This window comes from Sinocyclocheilus anshuiensis, unplaced genomic scaffold (assembly GCF_001515605.1).
Source record: "Sinocyclocheilus anshuiensis isolate Anshui unplaced genomic scaffold, SAMN03320099.WGS_v1.1 scaffold2045, whole genome shotgun sequence".
Taxonomy (NCBI): Eukaryota; Metazoa; Chordata; class Actinopteri; order Cypriniformes; family Cyprinidae; genus Sinocyclocheilus; species Sinocyclocheilus anshuiensis.
Window position 1 is genome coordinate 123,014 of NW_015536593.1, and position 21,878 is coordinate 144,891.

A 21,878-nucleotide genomic window follows, 5' to 3' on the forward strand; every position below is an offset into this window, starting at 1 on the left:
GTTAGCAAATATTAGCGATTTTTTGCAAACATTTCTTTGAGTAACATGACCGTAAATATGAACTCACGATTGAATGTAACATAAAACAAATGATTACATTTCGTTAAAATCTTTTTGTTCTCTTGGGCAGCCATGTTGCCGCTGAAGCCGGTTTACGCTGAGATAATTCATACCCCTTCACTTGAAGTGTGGTCCCGAAATATCTTTGTTTGAAGGGCTATCTGGCCCTGGCCCTTCCCCTTACCCCTACCCCTCCAACCAAAAGAGAATCGAGACACCCCTACCCCTTCACGTGAACGCGCGAAACGGAGGGGTAGGGGAAAGGGGAAGGCCTAAGGGGTAGAATTGGGATTGGGCCTTAGTCTTTGTTTATCCATCCGTCTTGTATTGAATATACAAATAATCATTTGGCATTGTACTGTACGCTTAGCATATCACTTATGACTTCTATGTATTTAGAAACCTGTGCTGATAACTTAATAATAGGGCACTGCTGGCATATGGACGCATTTGATATGCAGGAATAGCATATAATGGCCCTCCCAGAAAGTCAAGCATTGGGTCACATTCTGATACTGAAGTAACCAGAGATGGATGGGTCCCTATGAGACATTTGACACACAAATGCACACCGGGCACATACTAAATGTAGTAAATGTATGTAAATGGACACAAATTTCATGTTTGAATCAATTTCATAAGACTGAAAACACTTCAATGTGCACATAATTGGTCATAATTACAAATAACAGCACATGCACACTGATGTGTTCACCAAACCTTCACACAGTCACGCAAATGCAAGGTAACCAAGGTCAGTTTCTCTGTCACCTAATTAATAATAGAGAATTGAGGCAGATGACCGGCGGTGAGGCAGAACACCACCCCCTCCAGCTCTCACTGAAACACCACACACATACAACACATACAGACAGACACACCCACAAACACAGACACACACACATACACCTACTCCTGTAGGATGCCATAACCTTGATGATCATGTGACTGAATTATAATGCATTCACCGTCAGCTAAAAGCACCTTCACATGCATATGAATACAGCTTTCTCTAAATAACTGAATTACTATTAAGGTTAAGCACAGATAAACCTTGGATGATCGTCAAATGTAATTTGTAAAACCTCAGATAGAGGTCATTTCATGACAATTAACTGTTAAGGCTATTGGGATAATATTATATTAGCTAATGAATTAAAGCTAAACTACAAAGCTAAACAGGTCTTGTAATGCAGTAAGATATGGGGTTATGCTTTGTGTCAATATATATTTCAAGATAAAATAAAAGAACGGTGAGAATTAGTCTTAGACAAATACTGAACACTTACACAGACAAACACTTACACTGAAAAACTCTCTTATGGCGCTTTTCCACTGCGTGGTACGACTCGGCTCGGTACGGCTCAGTACGGCACGGCACGGTTCGGCTCGGCACGGTTTGCATTTCCACTGCAGTTCAGTACCGCTTTAGAGTGGGCGGGATTATTCACATGTCGTTATAGTTGCGCCACCTCTACTACCACGACTCCTAAAAAAACGTTTTCATTCCGCGTCGCCCCATCAAGCTCTCGCTGGATCCGCTCCTCTGCTATCAACGAGAGGAACGTCTGTTCTTCTGCAACAGACAACAAAACTTTTTGGTTGTTAAAAAAAAGGTGCGCTTGTTCAAAACAGTTGCGTTCGATCCTTCGCTGGCTGTGCTGATTTAAATCTAGCGGTTCTTTTGTGTTTGTGTCGCAAGTTCAGTGACGCATGTAGTGACGATTCTCTTTCACAGCTTATTGCACTTGAATGGTCAAATGCACAAAATTCTATCAAAATGCCTGTTTTGGTGAATATTCACGTAAAACACAGTTATGTTAAGTGAATGTAAACAGTTTGGAAATAAATCAGACCTGTGTCAACATATTGGATCTATGCATTAGGTCTTAAAGTGACAGCAGCCCAATATATCTTGACATATAATGTTACCATGAAATAAAATTACTCTGTTTTGGTTATATCGCCCACCCCTACTTTGCTACTCTTTAAAAATGTTTTTTTTTTTATTAATTTAATCAAATTATATTTACAGTAACAAATTATAGTTACAGTTATTAAATTTACAGTAATTAAATTATATTAAATAAATAATAATTTCAAATGAGCTGTTGTGTTGTACCAGATAAACACAATCTAAAGGCAATCCGTACGTTTTGGTGAATTGGTGGCTAATTTGTATGAATTTGTACATTTTCATTTGTAATATATATGTTTTTTTTTAAATAGTATGCTTTTGTATTATGTAAATTCATGCAAAATCACCACGAAAAAAATATGATTTCCCTGAGATCAGAATAAAAGCATGGCAGAGTACAGAGTAAAGGCCGGCTGGAAATTCACAGATGAGTGGAGCGGAGTGACAAAGCTGATACTGTTCTGCAGTCACTCCTAAAGATCCACTCCGGGTTTTCCATTTCACACTCCTTGCACACTAGTGAGAGAAACCAGTTCTGAAACATGTAAGAGGAAAGGCTCCAGTGCCGTTATACTAAATATTATCACTCTTGGAACCGCGGTTCAATTCCATTTCAAGTCGTGTGTTTGTGTTAACACACCCTTTTCTGTACAGCCTGCTTGAGGAATGTTATGTATATGTTTGAGGGAAAATTCAACAATATATTCGAAGTAGGCCTATTGAGAAAAGTATATCTATTGTCAATAGTGTAGCGAAGAATGAAGCACAGCTCACACAGAAGTCACTTTCAAACCAAACCGATTTCTGCTGCGAAGATTCCCGTTCGCGTGGATTCCTATTGAAATGACGGTAAATGTGACCGCACCTTTACAAACAGCCCATCACTTTGCGATTTGTGAGGGATTTATAAGTGGCCGTTTACAAAGGACGCCTTTTGCGTTGAAAAAACCACCAGACGGAGAGCAAAGCGGTGCTTAGAGAAAGCAGATGTCTCCAGACGCGCATTTCAAAGTTGAACTACTTTTAACTTGCAGCGAGACGCGACGCAAACGTCCGCCTGACGCATATGTACATGGACTAAAACAATTAAAAGATAGCATTGACAGAATGCACGAAGAACGCGTCCTGGCCGGTAAGCTGCTCCGCCGAGGCGCTGTCGTGAAGGTGATCGGGCGATCGCTTAGCGTGACAGAGATCACCTTCAGCTTCAGCAGCCTGGCGTGCTGGACAGCGCCTCAGCGGAGCAACTTCCACCTCCATCTCTCTCCACTTTCTTGCGATTAAATATACAGCGACGTCTTATATAAGTAGCCTGACACTGGCTTGAATGCATCAGCACCACTGAGTTCACTATTACTAAGGTGGCATGCATTTGGTAAAATAATACTAATAATAGCCTAATAATAATAATGTATGGATTTCCTTAAAAACATCCACGTGAATGTGCCTACCTGATTATGTCATCGTTATGTCCCAAATAAAATTTCTGCTTGTGTTCCCGTGTGTTGTACACAACTCCGACGCCGGCGACAAAGTACACGATCTCCTTGGCGGCCGTGTAGTACAGGTTGTTGCGGCACTGGTGTCCCCGGTAGCCGTAGACCCACTCGAGTCGTAGATGACAGTTCGGAGCTGTTCTGTCAGCCATGTTCGGACGTGTTTTGCTTCGAAGCGAACGGCTGGTGCTTCTTCATTCACCGACGCGACGAGCCGTCACATTCAGCCTCGTTTATCCGCTCAGTCCGCTGTCAGCGCAGCTTCGTCCGGCCAAAGACAAACGGATCGATGACATGTTTCAATTCAAGTGAAGTGCACAACTTTAGGCGGTTTGCATAATGTTAGGGCAAGTGCTTTGTTTTGTTCAGACGATGTAAATCGGCTTTGGAGTCTGGTTTGTACTACTTGTGACGTGCGAAGCATGAAGCGACTCTCTCTACTTCTGACCGGACGGGTGGCTTTGCTCTAGTGACATGTCAAAACCTGAGACCATGGATTTTTCGCACTAGTGAACTCGGACCGGCCAATCATGAGCGGCGGTAGTGATTGACAGAAAGGCTGGCCAATCAGGTCGTGAGGATGAGTTGAATGAAAATGTGTGGACCAATGGCGAGCAGGAGAAGGAAGGCGTAAGATGTCTATGCTCTATATGGCCTGCTCATTTAGGACAAACGGCAGTTTAATGGCTTTTGTCGTAGGCCTACTACAGTACACTAGATTAACTCTGTGAGGTCTGAACTGTTTCTGACCTTTATAAAAGTAGCTTACAAAAACGCTTCTGTTAACGACAGAAAACGGGACTAGATAATAATCTACTTTGTGTTTAATAGATGTAAATAAAATAAAATAGGTCTTATCATTTTTCAAGTTTTCTGACATCAATGTTATTTTAGTATAATTGGTGTACTATTATTGTTTTAATCCATATTTTGAATATTTTTTGTTGTTATATTTTCCTTTTTAATTTTAAAACTAGTAATTTTGTTGTCATTTTTATTCATTTAAATGTTTATATAGTTTAAATTAATTCTCTGCTGAAGTCCATACTGCCAAATTTTCATACTTCCACAACAAGATCAACAGCGCTCCAGACACACGTAATCTCTTCAAAACTTTCAATTCTCTCCTCTGTCCCCCTCCACCACCTCCTATCACTTCTATAACAGCTGATGATTTCGCCACATTCTTCACAGACAAAACCAGAACAATCAGTAGTCAATTCTCAGCCCCACACACACAGGACTTCAAACCAACCACACCCACTGCAAAAACTCCCATCTTCTCCTTCTGTCCCCTCACTGAGGCAGAAGTATCAAAACTTCTCCTCTCCAGCCATCCTACAACATGCCCTCTAGATCCAATCCCCTCGCACCTCCTCCAAGCAATCTCTCCTACACTTTTACCACCACTCACACATATCATCAACACATCTCTCCTCACAGGCACCTTCCCCACTGCATTCAAGCAGGCTCGGGTAACCCCACTGCTCAAAAAACCTACATTAAACACTTCACTTACAGATAGCTACAGACCTGTCTCTCTCCTTCCATTCATAGCGAAAACCCTCGAAAGAGTTGTTTTCAACCAGATATCATTGTTTCTTTCACAGAACAACAAACTGGATCCTAACCAGTCAGGTTTCAGGAGTGGCCATTCAACTGAGACTGCGCTACTGTCAGTCACGGAAGCCTTGCGGATTGCAAAAGCTGATTCCAAATCATCAGTTCTTATTCTGCTGGATCTATCTGCTGCTTTTGACACTGTCAATCATCAGATCCTCCTGTCTGCCCTCTCTTCACTGGGCATCACAGGGATTCCTCTTCGCTGGTTTGAATCCTATCTCACTGGTAGGTCTTTCAGGGTGGCTTGGGGAGGGGAGGTATCCAAAGCACATCAACTTGTCACTGGGGTTCCTCAGGGATCAGTTCTTGGTTCATCATCATCATTATAAAAAAATAAATAAAAAAAAAATTCTCTCTCATTTATTCCTTCTCTTTCTAGCTTGTACTTATTTGCACAATGTCTAGAAACTTGGTATTACAAGCACTTCCTGTATCTGTTTGCCTCTTTAAGAAGAATCGCTTTATGTATCCCCAAATTGTAAGTCGCTTTGGATAAAAGCGTCTGCAAAATGACTAAATGTAAATGTAAATGTAATTCATTTAAATAAATTCAATGTCTATATAATTTCTATATTTTTTAGTTCTGCGCCAATTTTAGTAATTTTGTGTTTTTGTCATTTTCGTTTTTTTTGTGTTTATTTATCATTTTAGTTTCAGTTTTAGTACATCATGTTATTGATATATTGAGTGTTTTTATATTCTATTTCAAGTAATAAATCTTTTTTTATGTTTTCAGACTCAGTTTTAGTTAACTATAATAACCCTGTCTTCTTTCCAGACACATTTTTCAAAGTTAAACTACTTTCAAACAGTAACGTGACTCAATGTCCACTTTACGCATATGATCCATGGGAGAAAGTAATTCTAAGGTCTGGAGTAACATGAAAGTGAGTACATGTGCTGATAACTTAATAATAGGGAACTTCTGGCATGGACGCATGATATGCATGAATAGTGTATAATGGTCCTTTCAAAAAGTCAAGCACTGGGTCACATTCTGATACTGAAGTAACCAGAGATGCTAACCCATGGTCCTTATGGTTTTTGGCCCTGGTGTATGAATATGTAAGTAAGGGGAGCCTTATATAAGACCTGAAAACAATTACAAATGACAGACACAGAAAATTTAGTAGGTGTGGAGATTTTCTATTTGATAGCACAATGAAGGCAAACGTACACAGTCAAAAGGTAAAGCTGTGTTGAAGTCGGCGTCATTCTCTCAAACTCTCAAAGGACTCAGACTTGGAGCATTTTTAGGATATACAAAATGCAAACTTAATCTGAACACACTCCCCATTAATCATATAAACATATTCCAACACTCCTGATATAAATACCCATGCCAAGCAAGAGGCTACATGTCCAATTAAAAAAAAATGGAATTGTTGTTGAAGTCAACATGGCTCATATTCTTCGAAACGGCATCTAAATGATAATGACCATTTAATTTGTATTCCATAACAATGGAGGGAGTTATTATAGAAAAGGATATTGGTGTACCTATGAAAATATTCATCTCAAAAAATGGACCCCATAAGAACAAGAAAAGCATTAACATAAGGTGCTAAGGGCCAGTGGAGTGGCATAAATGTTCACTTCATATAAACTGAACAAAGCGGGAGCAGATGCTGATGACAGCAGTCCATTCACACCGCTCTGGTTTACCACATTAAGACATTCTTTGTCAAATATCTCCACACATTCATTCCTCTCACAGTGAACAAAAACAAGCGGTTTTCTGTTGGTCTTCAAACGTGTAGGAGTGGGCGAAATTTCTTTTATAAACATGAATACAAATAAGATGATAATTTTTGTAATTCTACAAAAAAAAAACTGCTGTGGGATGTCCAAGGCTTTCAATACAATATATGCAAACAAGTTTCCAAAAGAGAACCTAAAAAGCTTCAAATCCCTTTTTGGCTTTATTACATTTGAATTAAATGTATAAATTACTGCTCAATTGTTCAGATGGTTTTAAGTACATTGATATTAGTGCTAAACCAATTTTGAAATGAATTTAAATCAGCAACCAAATGCAATGTTTCACTAACAATGTGATGTATAAAACAAATACTTTGTATTCATTAGTAATTTTCAGACAAGTTAGCGATTATTCCATTTATAATGAAGAATATGTAAAATTGCACAAGTCTAATATATATATTTGTTATTTTACCAAGGAATGGTAACCAAGAATCAAAGCGCTGAACTCTCTGTGGAAGAGATGTGTTCTTTGCAATTAGAACAAGACAAAATACTCCCAACATATACATTAACATCCATCTTATGCCATTTGTTCTGTACTAATCTGAAGCGGAGTCATAAATGACTTTCAAAACTGGATCATATACAAAACATTAACACTTTTAAAGAACCGTCTGCTAAAAAACAACACACGCATACAAGGAATGTTAGAATATCCTCTTGCAACCGTCCAACCAAACTTAACATTGACAAAAAAAAAAACGAAGATTTATAAAGCAATAAGCCCCAAAAAGCCGTGGTTTACAGTGAATTTATAACAGCTAAGAGGTGTTGTTGCCAAGCAACAGACAAACGTAAACAAAGGTGTATGTTTGTAGAGTAATTTACGACAGTGTACTAATCTGAAGCGGAGTCATAAATATGACTTTCAAAACTGGATCATATACAAAACATTAAAACTTTTAAAGAACCGTCTGCTAAAAAACAACACACGCATACAAGGAATGTTAGAATATCCTCTTGCAACCGTCCAACCAAACTTAACATTGACAAAAAAAAAAACCAAGATTTATAAAGCAATAACCCCCAAAAAGCCGTGGTTTACAGTGAATTTATAACAGCTAAGAGGTGTTGTTGCCAAGCAACAGACAAACGTAAACAAAGGTGTATGTTTGTAGAGTAATTTACGACAGCTTCGAACGTGGCTCAGCCAATCAGAATCAAGGACCGGAACTATCCGTTTTATAAGAAGAATAGTAGAATTTTAGCCTCTTCAAAACAACGATCAAAACATTAATGATACTTGACAGTTCACCTGGAACTTCATCATTCGGTTTCCCCCCAACTTCATATAATACTTTATGATATGATGCGTTGAAATGCACATGAAAAATGTCAGGTGTCACAATGTTTACAGAAGGATGATGAAAGTCTTCTGGAACATTATGAAAAGATTACGGAGTGTCTCAAGATCAAACACAGTGGCACACAGCCTACAAGAGCTGCACGCCGGGCTTTCGTTTGTCTTACGGAGCAGATCTATAGATGCTGCACAACAACATGGATCCTCACAATATAGGATTTCCACTAAATACAGAGCACAAAGACATTTAAGGTGTCCTGTTTGTTAGATTATTGGGTGTGTTTGTGTTCTGTGTCATTAAAAACACACACAACTGCTAGTTTTTTCCATCAGCAACAAAAGACAAACTTCAGAATCTTTTCCAGCGTAGATATCTAACGTGTTCAATTAATTAACATCCACTGTGATTCAAATTAAAAATTATTTAAAAAAAAAAAAGATAAAATAGCTGCTGATCACTGTTGATTTCCCGAAAGTTCGCATTACAGTACTGAGTTGTTAGACTGAAGAGAAAGAAAATGAAAAAATAAAACGTATACAAAGGCATAGGAGATAGAATCCAATGCTCATTATCAACATCATGATTATTCCCAATATAGTTTATTTTTGATTACAGATATATTCATCAGTATAATAGTTATTATTGTTATTGTATACTATTCAGTTTGTCTTCACAATTTGTTCAGGGAAGGACGGCGGGACGAGGGGTGCATGGGGACACGGCAGTTATTGTGACGAGGCTTTAGTGGCTATCGTGGACACGCAGTGCTGTTGGAAGTTGGGGGACATGGCCGAGTTGCAGACCAGTCTCTGACGTGGGCCTTTCAGACCACCGTCGCCCTCCACGATCCAGGGGCTGCTGTCCGACTCTTTGCCGAGCATGCCGCAGCACTCCTGGGATGGGGCGCGGTTGCGCTCTCCTGCGCCTAAAGGGGGCGGGGCAGAGGGGTCACTGGAGGAGTGGTCTTGGAGGACACTGATGATGTGGTTGAGGAGATCATTGAAGAACTCTGGGACACCCTCATACCCTGAGAAGAGTAAAAACAAGTGGTCATGAAGAGGATTTTTGAGCACAAACTGGTCAGTGAGAACATGCTATTAAAACAAAAACAAAAAATCGGTCTGTGCAATGAATACATTTTGCATAGTAGCACATATGCAATATAGTTTTTGTGAAGTGAGAGTTTGTTGTGTGCTTGGTTTGTGTGTGAGGTTAATCGATGACACACTGCTATTTTACTTAGTAGTCGTAGTTTATTGTGCAATTTAAAAATCACGTCATAGATCTAACTCCACAGTTCCTAGTAGTGATGTCCGGTTCGCAAATGAATCGTTACTTTGAACCAGTTCTTTTTAGTGAACTGGATGAACTAGTTCACCAAATCATACTGGACTATCTGAAACAGTTTGCGACTCAGGTCAGCACAGATCTAAATCAAAACTCACTTTTGGCTGTGCCTGACAGTCAGTCCAACTTGTAATGTCCTTTTACTTCTTAATACTGATATTGACAATATTATTTCCTAAAAAAATAGTGATGCAGTTTCATTTTAAATGTTTATTTTTCATTATTTTAATTTCTTTTTATTTGATTTTATAACCAATTTTTATTTTGTTTATTTTAAATGTTATAATTGATATTAATATATTATTTTAATATATTATATGCAAGTGGTATAACTAACATGTAGACAGCTATTTTGTTGTCATGTGACAAGAAGACCATAAAATATATTTAGTTCATGATGTCAAATTGCATGACCCCAAGAAAACATGTTATGGCTCTCAAAAAATACTTGATGTTGAAAAACAGGTTGGAAATAAATATTAAGATAAATACACTCAATTATTCAAAATGTAGGGAAAATATGTAATAACTTCCACTTAAAGCAAAAAATTGGAAATGTTATGATCCCCCATGAAACCAACATAAGGTTATTAGACTTATTAAATTATAAAACTTACATCCTACATATTTCCCTTTTCATCATCTTGCACATATTTGTTATTGATACAAACACATTATATATTTTTGGGAGACAAAGATGCAAATGAACCTCAACCAACCATCATCTTACCAATTACTGTTCAAAAATTTGGGGTAAGTTTTTTTTTTCCCCCACAAAATTATTACAGTTTTCAACTTTGATATTCTTAAGAAAAGTTTCTTAAGCACCAAATCGTAATATTAGAATGGTTTCTGAAGGATAATGTGACACTAAAGACAAAAACAGTTCTTTATATATTTTAAAATATTACTGTTTTTACTGTATGTTTGATCAAACAAATGCAGCTTTGGTGCTCATAAGAGTGTATGCGCACAAATTAAAGAATTATTAAATGTTTCGTGTATATAAACTCTATCTGGCACGGGAGAGTTGCCTTGTAGTTAGCAGGATATTTGCATGGACAGATAAGAGATACACACCAGGGAATGCATTGATGTCTATGACTGCGTGTTGGCCCGTCTGGTTGTTAATGATGACGTCGATGCCGAAGAGCGAAACACCAAGAGATTCCCGTAGAGATTTACACAGCTCCCTAATGACACCCTCATTTGGTGGTTGGGAAACACCTTCTACATTATCTCTCTGTCAAAAATGCAAACGAAAGAGAAGTATGCAATACCCATTGCTTAAATTCCCACCAGGATTTGTTGTATTAAAGCTTTAGTGAACACAATACTTTCTGTCGACTAGAGAGAACTTACAGATGTGAGGTCAGAGGACGACTCTGGCTTGGACACATTGTGGCTATTAAAGAAAATCGCTTTTCTGTCTGTAAGGGCATAAAAACAAACACATTACTGTGAAAAACACTTTCAGTTGAATAAAAGGGAAAGTGTAAGAGTGCAAGTGCACAGGAAGCCACTAGACAGCAGCAGAAAGCTGCGGTTCAGCTGAGAGAGTCAAAGCTTCAGGAGTGCCAGGCAGAGAGGGAGAATAAATAGATTGAGGAGGAGGAGCAAACACAAAAATCTAGTGCCAAGAGGATGCTGAGATTTATGGCCTCCCACTCAAATGCCAGTAAAGAAATTCATTAAGGGAGACGGCGACCCTCCATTTAGCCTTCCTTCTTTCTGCAAACATCAAAACACCCCAAATATTCATGATGTACATCTATTAATCCTCAAATATAATATTTTTTTTAACCTAATAAAATTTCTCTTCATCTGTATAGCTTCTAAATATGGCTGCCTCGTGCCATTCAATAAAGAAAACAATCTATTTGAAGGTGAAACATTAAAAGGCATTAAAATGCAACATGCTTTGTAGTTTAGAAAGCCATATATGTTTTAAAACATTTTAACTAAAATTTGGATATAACCTACAAATCTTATTAATATTCGTAGTTTATTTATTTTGAAATTCTCTTAAAGCATGAAAATATGCATTGCATTGCTCAATAATGCCTGTGTAGAAACATTAGTTTATTCTGAACTAAGTAATGTTTCTCCATTAAAATGTGCGCCTATGTATTCAGACTAAACAATCAATAAATCAAATACAATGTATTTGTTTTAATTTAATTAAACTCTTTTCTTTAAATTATATTACATATATATATATATATATATATATATATATATTAAGAAAATAATAATTCATAATTAAAATGTATTATGTGGTGTTATGAGTTCTCATTGGCTTTGCACTGGGCTTAAAACATGATAGTTTTGGTCATTAAAATCTTTAAAAAAAAAAAAAATTTATAAAAAAAGGCCTGTGACATAAACTCTGATTTCCGGAATCTTACTGAAGAACTTTACAAACCTACATAAGAAATTCCTCAGCCTTTTTATTTCACACCTTCACAGAATTCTTAGAAATCACTAACAGCCTGATCTGTCTTTAAAAACACTGTGCCTCTTTTTTTTCTTTGTTTTAATCTTCTAAACAGGTTTTTTTTTTATTTGAATACTGCTGGAAGGCAAGGCATGTGGGGCACAGAGCTGACCTCCTGAATTTGGATTAAACTAACAAGTCGCTCTCCCAGTAACCGTAACTGGTTTGCATGGACTCCAAGTACATTAGCATATGCAAACGGACAATACTTTATAGCAGCCCGCAGTGGAAACCAGACTTGGGTAAGCACTTTTGCTGACTGGGTTGCAGCAAAATTTGATCGACTCTTTTCACTGCAAAATCAGCTATGCAAAGGCATCTGGGTTATACAGCAGGAATGTTGTAATGTAAATCACGCCTAAACAAACGGAATGGTCCAATCGCAGTGAAACAAACCATTTCGCAGCAGTGGCCTTTCATGGAAATAACATGCATAAAGAGCTGAAGTGTGGGCTGAAGTTTTACCAGACGGTCCAGAGGGGAAGTTCTTGAGTGATGGTCTCTCCACCACAGTGTACGACTCGCCTACCACGAACACCTTATAGAGCACGGCATTGTGGTTTATAAAACTCTGAATGACACACGGTTGCTTCACGTCCTTTAGGTCCTCTGCGTTGAATATTATAGCCATCTGTTGTGAGAAGAGACAAAAGATGAAAACACTCTCAAAAGTAAAGCTTCCAAAAGAGGCTTTTCACCGTAATTCCACAGAACCCCCATTTTGGGTTCCACAAAGAACATTTTAAGAACTTTTGTTTTCTTAGTATGAACATTTTAATAATCTTAAGATTTTTTTTCACTATAAAGAACCTTTTGTGCATATCAAGTGGATGTTGACCAAAAAAAAAAGAATCTCGTGTAGTTGAACTTTCCAGATTAGCTACTTCTGAGGTTCAGCTTCACAGAGAATGCTGACTTCAAAGGCAGCTCAACTAGGTTTTGAAACAATGCTTCGAGTGTATTAGTGTTTCATGAGCTCTGTGGTCACGTTTCACAAAAACATTTAGAAAAGTCTCTTACCTCATGAGAGTTAGTTCCGTGAGCAACCCGTGTTTTGCAAACTGTGCAGGATGAGAAGAAAAGAAAAACACTCTAAGGTAGTGGATGAGTTTGTTTAGTTAATAATGCATGCAACTCCTAAAACCTTTAATGCAGTGAAATCTAGTTTTGTGATTTAATAGCAGTTTAGTAAGGGACATTATTGAAAACTGCGTCTTTGTGGTCATAGCTATTGGTGCAGTCACTTGATTTTTGTCAATCAAATTTGAAGACTTCTTTTCTGCACAAATAAAATGAATGCTGTATGACCATACAAAACAAAACCATGCAAAATCTCAAAATAAATAATGTATATCAGATTATTTTACTTAAACAAGGTGGGAACTTACTGAAAGGGAATGTAAGACTGTGCTGCTTGATCTGCTCCAGCGTGTCTGGGCCACACTCACTGTTCAGCACCATAAATGGAGGAGAACAGATCCTCACATCTGCAGAGAGAACGAGAGACAGGACGAGACAGGTGAGTCCTGTGCCAATGTTATATGCATTAATGAGATTACATGGAGGTCTTTGCTGGTTTGGTGCTAGTTTAGCAGGTGGACCAAGCTGTTCTCCATCAAAACAGCAAAGATAAGAGGGAAAATGCAAAGGTTTGCGAAAGCGACCCTCGTCATGTGAGCAAAAGTTTTAAAAAACTTTCACTGTACATCAATGAGTTTAAAATACATGAAAAACACTATCCATCAGCATTATTTATCTCAAATGGCAGTTGATTGGCTGACGCAGGAACCTGGAAGTATGCTATTTGAAATCTGGCATCTTTGCTAATGGAGCCTCAGAACTTTTAACAAAGCAAAACAAATAAAATAAAATAAAAATAACATTAAAAAATTCAAGTGACATTTTTTTTTTTTCATTTTAAAAATGTTTTTATGTTATGTTAATGTTATGTTTTTGATGAAAGATTATGAAGACGTATGAACTTAAAAAGAAAAATTATGTGCAAAGGCAAATTATTTATACTAAACATTATTTCAATGTTTCATAAAAACATAAGAATTATCCATAACTTTATGGTGATTTATGATTACCGGTAAGTTATTGAAGAACACCAAAAAAACCAAGCATAACAAGCAAGAAATACCAAATGTCAAAGCACTAAAACTCCCACTGACCAGCGGTGATGATCATTTAAGCAGGGAAAAGAGAAGCAAAAACAATATAAAGACATCTGAATTGTGGAACAGGCAGGACTAGACACATTTACTAGAGAGTAACTAGACACATTTACGCATTCACAGGGATGATGTTATTTGGTAAGAGTAGATGTTATCCCCCACGACTCTTATAGAACAACTTGTGTAAGGTCTTCTGTCAACAGTTACCCCTCTGGTTGCCTTTACTTCCCTATTTATTTTACCGAATGGAGAACAATAGACAGAAGGCACGGAGCCTGACTCACTCTGCATAATGCAGAAGCCAGTCAATAGAAGCGCAGCAATTTGACCCATGGGTTCAAGGCTTTGTTTGAAAATACTGTAGTCTCACTGTCCTGGGTATCACTCAGATGAGCAAACAGAGCCATAGACGGAACAAAAGCGTCAATAGCTGTGAATGAGTAGCTATGTTTGCGAATTCCGACCGGAGGCACATTATCAGATAAGGATGAATCATCAAAACAGAGATGCATACTGGGCTTAACTTGGGAACAGGCTCTTCTGACTTGGGCCAGTAAGCAACCGCCCAGAGGTTCAGTGAATGAATCTGCTTTGTTGCAGAGTTTCAGTGTTCGTGCTGATATCTAGGCAGATAAGGCATGTTTTGGGAGGTTTTTTTTAAGTGTAGCACAGGAAATGAGTTGAAGAGCGAAGCCTCAACAGGCCGATGACACAGCGCACTGATATGATCACGGTAAACCGCCTGTGTGGAGAGGTAGCAAAACTGATGATAAGATGCTTTTCAAAGCTGAAGAAAAGACTCGACATGACTCAAGGGTTTTAGTACACATTATGAAACACTTCATCACACAACTTGTATTTCAAGAAATGGTAAAATAACATTTTAAGACTACTGAAAACATCAATAAAGCAATAAGCCCCAAGAAGCCGTGGTTTACAGTGAATTTATAACAGCTAAGGGGCGTTGTTAGGCACGACGTATTCTTCCACCAAACAAAGTAGTTCCTCAGAAACAGCTGTGGTTGCAACAAAGTGGTTGCCAAGCAACACACAAAGTAAACAAAGGTGTATGTTTGTAGAGTAATTTACAACAGCTTTGAACGCGGCTCAGCCAATCAGAATCGAGGACCGGAACTATCCGTTTTATAAAAATACATTAATAACAGTAAAGGCCCGTTCACACCAAGAACTATAACTATAAAGATAACGATAAAGATATAGTTCTAAAAATCGTTCTCAATATTAAAGAATAGCAGAGTCCACACACCACAGCTATAACGATAAAGGCGCAGAGAAACAATATCGTTGGAATCACTTTCAGAACGATTTTTTCCAGCTGATGAACGATAAAAAATATTCACAGCCAATCAGAATCCATCCTGCTGTAACGAGCTCGAGAATTTAAAGCGACAGACACGCAAGCGCTTAGAATAAACAGACGATATTGTTTGCTGGGGTCCGTTCTTCGTACGCCGCTAACTCAGTTAGCTGGATATGATTGTTGATGATTTGGCATGATCTTGGATTGGTTGGTTCTTCGAAGCTCATCCCGGAGTTGCTGTCATAGCAACAGGTGCGCACTGCAGGAGATGCAGATAACATGATCTTGACCCTTAAGAAACTGTAATTAATGCTGTCATGTAACAAATCTGGTCAAATATAAAATTAAATGAATTGCTATTTGCTACATTGAAATTAAAACGTAAAGCCTGTACAAATATTAGAAATAGTGAATATAAATAATTGGGAATCATGTAAAAAATTAAAATAAAATAAAAACAGTGCACATTTCATTTATCTATTATAACATTTATGTAGTTTTGTTCGCTTGGCTGTTTCCTTATAAAAGTCCAAAATTTTGTCAAGTTTTTCGTCAGTGTCTTTTTTAATTATATGACGTCATTACGTTGCTGTCTTGCCGCCAGCCAATCGCTGCATTGCTGATCGTGGTTTCGAGTATCGATACATAGCCCCTTTTAAACCAACCCATGAATGCGCAATTATCTCAGATAACTAAATCCAGCCATACTAATCATCAATAACAGGTGTGTTTGAAGAACCGAATTAGCCAGATCCTGATTAGCGCGATGATATCATCTTGGATGTGACATTTAATCTCGGATGTAATAAGCGACGTACGGAGAACGGGCCCCTGGTGTGGACGCTAATATTGTTATCTTTATAGTTATCTTTATAGTTATCGTTCTTGGTGTGAACGGGCCTTAATACTGTGAAAAATGCATTGCAATTTAAAACAACTGTTTCCTATTTTAATATATTTTAAAATATAATTTATTCCTGAGATGGCCAAGCTAAATTTTCAGCATCATTACTCCACTCTTCAGGGTCACATGATCCTTCAGAAATCAATCTAATACACTGATTTAGTGCTCAAGATGCATTTATTTTTATTATCCATGCTGAAAGCAGTTGTGCTGCTTAATATTTTTGAGGAAACCATTATAATTTTTTCAGTTGATGAATGGAAAGTTTGATAAAACAGCATTTATTTAAAATATAAATCTTTTGTAACATTATAAATGCCTTTACTTTGACTTTTGATCAATTTTGTGCAGCCTTGGTGAATGAAAGTATACATTTATTTTAAATAATAATAATAATACTGACCCCAAACTTTTGAACTATAGTGTATTCATAGTTTAATGCATAGAGGACTAACTCAAAGTTCCTCAAAACCAGCAAAACGAAAACAGTCGACCAAAAAGGTCAATATTGATTGGTCAAAGTCCCCCATTCAGGAACAAAATCGCAAGCTAGCCGTTCCCTTCCCGTTTTGCCTAGCTAGCTTTTGAGTTGGTAAATGCTGGTATCGCTACTGAAATATCATGTAGTGTTGAAACAGAGAGAGCTGTGCTGGTTTTCTTACCAGAGCTGGTCCACTTATCCAGCTGCTAGCTTTTTGTTCTCCTATTCCAGAGGAAGCTTACATAAGCGTTTATGAAAGCCAGTAATAAAAGGGTAGTAGCAATCTCCGACAAGCGATTTAGTGGTGTGAGCAACCTACTATTACATTTATAAACATTTCAACCACAATGAGCATCCAGACTTACATGTTCGGTAAGAAAATATTTCCAGCGTGTTGTTAAAAACTGAAACAAATATAGTAATGCACTTGCAATAGAAGCCTATGTGGCAACGTTTCTGCAAATATACATAATGTTTATTTTGGAAGCATCAAGACCACATAAAGCTAGTAAACTTGTAACTTTCATGCAATACACTCAATTGATGATGTTACGCAACTATCCACAAGTACTGTTTAGACAAAGAAAACCATTAACCTAGATAACCCTAACCTAGATACTCACCTCAAAAAGACAACTGAGATGACTTACAGATCAGATAATAAACATTTTCTTCTGGTCCAATTCATGTAAATGCTGAAACAAAATGTAGAGAACAGCTGCCCCACTGACTTGCAATGTGCTTTATTCTACGTCGGTTTTTCGTTTGATTTTACAAACTGAGGCAAAGTTCTAGAAGGTATTTGTACAAGACTTCAGTGCCGAGATTTTAAGAAATTTATGTTTTTGATGGCTGTTAATACATGACTTATTATTAGAAATGTAAATTCTATTTAAATTGGCCAAGAGTTGTTCAGTAAATAAAAAGGGAAGAGTAATGAGATCCTCTTTAGCAGGTACAAACGCTTAGTGATGTTCCCATTTCTGGCTCAGCGAGGATCAATCTGTGCTCCGTCTAAACACTTCAAGCTCTCTGCAGACCTGCCGGAGCCGGCCGAGACATTTATATGACATTTATGGAATGTTTAGAACACGTTTATAAAGCACTGCTATGGAGTTTTGGCTCTGATTCTGCAGGACAGCACAGACGGGAAGCGTAATATCATACGAGCCTCTTCCTCCATCCATTCACTCCTTTGTCATGGAAAAAAAAAATTAATCAAACTAAATCTCTGAGACCCTATTTTCCCAGATAAAATAGTACCAAAACCAGTTCAAACTACAAAAAAAAAACACCCTTTGAGCTGATCAGATTTGAAAACTGCTAAACACAATACCATGAAAGTAGATGCCTTATACAGTGAAATGCTCCGTCTCATGCACAAACAAATGGTGTCCTGCTTTGTCTCCACAGACAGAATGTAAGACAGCAGGACAATGTTTAGGTGAAGCTCTTCAGGATGTGCATGAGTCATATGGTCAAGAGTGGAGCCAGAAAACGTGGGACTAACCACTAGGCGTCTCATTAAGAAATAGACTAGAATTGACTGAGGACTGGGATGACAAACAGCATTCATTACGGCACCAGTGTGTGGGCGACTTCCTGTGTGCTGGTGAACACTGGTGGGAATTCATCAACTGATACCTACAAGCACAGATCATAGATCATAGCTCCGTTCCCAGAACCTAGCGAGCTACCAAAAGTATAAAATAAAATTTAAAGGTCCCCTGAAATGCTTAGAAACACGCAGCGTTACTCTGTGTTGACGTCATTTTAACTGAAACAGGAAGACATATCAAGCAGCCCTGCCCCGTTTTAAAATAGCCAATAGCGTTCGTTTATATCACAGCTTGGGCTAGAGCCGTTCAGAGCCGTTGAGCTCCATAAAGCCGCATTTGACAGGGTATACCAGCCACAATCTCATCCATATTGCTATAAAATATAGCATTCTGTGTAGAATTCAAATAGCTCCGATACATTTTGTGGTCTGCGCCGACTCGCGCATGTGATCCGCTCCATGCTATCCTGTCTCTGGACCGGAGCAGAGTGTGTGTGCGGTGCGGTGGTTAGCAGAGTAACGTTAGACTAAAATGCCGGTAGTTCTGACTCACGTAAGTACGTTTTCATTGAAAGGATTTTCCACTGATGATTCAAACGTGAGTTTTGGGCAGTAGAGTAGCACTTGTTGTTTGTCATTTCTCTGATCACAAATGCAGACAGAGTTTTATGTTTACGCGGCGCGATGCAATGCAACGCAACGCGTAAAAAGACAGTATAAGTCATTATAATCAGTAATTATGTCCCCACTGGACGCAACAAATGCCTCGTTTGTAATGGGTTTTAATGTTTTTGTCTCGTCGCTCCGGCCGGGACACAACATCAACAGTACGTGAGGGGCGTAACATTTCCATCTCACGCTTGAAGTATTTGGCCAATCACAACGCATTGGATAGCTGGCCAATCACAGCACACCTCGCTTTTTCAGACCGATGAGCTTTGTAAAAATCTACGCGTTTCAGAAAGGCGGGGCATAGAGGAGAAACAATAATGTACAGTATGTGGAAAATAATGTTTTTTTTTTACTTTAAACTGCATAAACACATTTCATTACACCAAATACACAAAATAATGTTCTTTTTAGCAGCATCATATGACCCCTTTAAATTCGTTTTCAGTGGATGCTTGAAAACATTTGGTGAAAATAATCTGCAGCGCGCCTCCTGTCCTGCAGATGTCAGCGATCTTCACCGATGTGCTCTTCTCAGAGGCGCATTCAGCCTCTATCACTCATTTGGCTCAGTTTTATTCACAGGATTTCGCCAGCTCTACATTCCATGTCACTCTGTCCTTCTTACTGAAAATAAACAGTGTCCATGGCTAACTTTTTCCAGACAGTATTACACTTGTACTACACCGCACGCCCTGTACTGCGGTCCATCTGTCATCAAAAAACCTCATCACCTGTATTCGGTGTTAAAAATGTTAACAGAATGTATGCAGTGTAATATAAGTAAACAGTGCTGTGCAGTATTTAATTTCAATTTAAGTAGTTATCCAGGGTTGAACAACTAGGTTTGCTGTGCTTGTTTGTAGGGCTGCACAATTTGTGATTAGATATCAATATGGCTATAAAATAACAGCAACAACAGCAATAATAATATTGTTGTTAATATTACTACATAAAATTATAAATATTGCTAAATAAAATCAAAAGAAATATTATTATTGTCATATTTTACTGTAAAATAAAAACATAAAATACATTAGCTAAAATAAAAATTTAAATACAAATACATTAACTGTAAAATTATAGTATTATAAATACTAGTGGCACTAACTGTGATGTTGAGTCAGTCGCTCAGTCCATTGAGCCATGGCAATGACAGCTCAGTGCGGTGCGAGCTCTGTAACATTGCTCCGCTTCGTCCCTCATTTGGTGTGTTTGGCTTCCCATGCAAATGCATGTTAAAGCTACCAAAACTCAGAACACATGCAGAGATGAAGTCCGTGTGGAACAGCACTTACTGCGAAACAAGCCGCTCTGAGATGCTGCACACGCTGGCAATAATGAGCTGCTCACGGATAAGAACACAGTGCTGTGCTTCACTCTGAAACACGCAGCACATATATTTAATCATAGCCTTTGCGATCTGATAATTGCACCAAGGCATAATCGCTATTGACCCTTGGCAAAGACCCGCCCCCCTTACTGTTGCTACGTCCGACAAGCCATCGCACTCTCACGCCACACATGTTCTCACGCAGTGGAACATACAAATTTCGATTTTATTTCGATTAATCGTGCCGTCCCAGGACCAAATCTCATGCATCATATCTCAAAATACACCAAATTAATTTTGTGAGATTTCTATCCACTGGCATTAAGGTAGACTCTTGGGTGTTTATGTAAAGTCGATCATTTTTAACATCAGTGGCATTACATATTCCTAGCAGACAATAAGACTGATGCTGCATACAAGTGTAAAAGCCTCTTATGTATCCTACAATGCATCCACAATGCACATTTATTGAAAAAATGAAATGAAGATGAGAGAAATGTTGATTATAAATATATCTCAGTCAGTACCGAAAACTATTTTACCCAATATGGTGTGAACGCTGCTATGCTTAGAGTATCTAGAGCGGCTGCCACTTGTGTTGCTATGGTAACCACTGTAACCATACTTTCTGTTGCTAAAGAGAGGGATGTGGCGCTGTGTCCGCCTGTGAATGTGAGAGGACGAAAGAAACAGAGAGGGTGACAGATGGCCAGGGTAGTTGTGTTATCTGCAAGTACTGGCGCCGTCCAATCTAACATTTACATTGCAGCATGTTTAATGTTGCAACAGTCAATTCAACATGTTGTGATTTAATGCATTTAATACCACCTGACCTGACCAATAAGAACATTTTTAGAATGAGTTTTCCTACAACTGGAGAAATCTTTTTGTGAGGCTGCTGGTAAACTTCTTTTAATCTTGACACAGTGTCTAAAAACAGACACTTGCAGGGCAAAACATGATTCAGCGGCAGTGATTTGGCCAAAAATAATTTGAAATTTAAAACAATTCAAGAACGCATCCTTTTGAATTCTTCATTTTAGGTCTTTTCCAGAAAATACTTACATATGTGATTAATTGCGATTAATTTAATTAGGTGTATTTAATGCCATATCATGTAATTAATTTGATTTAAAGGGGTCATATGATGCGATTTCAAGTTTTCCTTTCTCTTTGGAGTGTTACAAGCTGTTCGTGAATAGATAAGATCCCTAAAGTTGCAAAGACTAAAGTCTCAAATCCAAAGAGATATTCTTTATAAAAGTTAAGACTCGTCCACGCCCTCCTAAAACGCCTCGTTTAAACATGCCCCCACATGTCTACGTCACTGTGTGGGAAGATTTGCATAATGCCGCCCAAATGTTCACACAAAGAAAGAAGGCATAACTTTTATTCTTGCTGTAGTATTGTTGCCGCCGCCGCCATG

At 38.1% G+C, this 21,878-nt stretch overlaps 2 protein-coding genes across 6 annotated transcripts in view; both read right to left on the bottom strand.

Annotated features, from left to right (window-relative positions):
• LOC107703416 (EMAP like 5) overlaps positions 1 to 3,944 on the bottom strand; it is a 112,244-nt gene extending 108,300 nt beyond the window's left edge. For all 5 annotated transcript variants that reach the window (XM_016506054.1, XM_016506045.1, XM_016506037.1 and 2 more), the window contains exon 1: positions 3,430 to 3,944. In XM_016506054.1, the coding sequence (XP_016361540.1) occupies positions 3,430 to 3,626 (197 nt within the window). In that variant the 5' untranslated portion in view covers positions 3,627 to 3,944. The remainder of the gene's footprint in view (positions 1 to 3,429) is intronic.
• Positions 3,945 to 8,596: 4,652 nt separating this feature from the next.
• LOC107703450 (inositol-tetrakisphosphate 1-kinase-like) overlaps positions 8,597 to 21,878 on the bottom strand; it is a 50,532-nt gene continuing 37,250 nt past the window's right edge. The window contains exons 6-11 of the mRNA XM_016506074.1: positions 13,398 to 13,496; positions 13,030 to 13,070; positions 12,475 to 12,640; positions 10,875 to 10,942; positions 10,593 to 10,755; positions 8,597 to 9,192 (exon numbers count right to left, since the gene is read on the bottom strand). Of these exons, the coding sequence (XP_016361560.1) occupies positions 8,891 to 9,192; positions 10,593 to 10,755; positions 10,875 to 10,942; positions 12,475 to 12,640; positions 13,030 to 13,070; positions 13,398 to 13,496 (839 nt within the window). The 3' untranslated portion in view covers positions 8,597 to 8,890. The remainder of the gene's footprint in view (positions 9,193 to 10,592; positions 10,756 to 10,874; positions 10,943 to 12,474; positions 12,641 to 13,029; positions 13,071 to 13,397; positions 13,497 to 21,878) is intronic.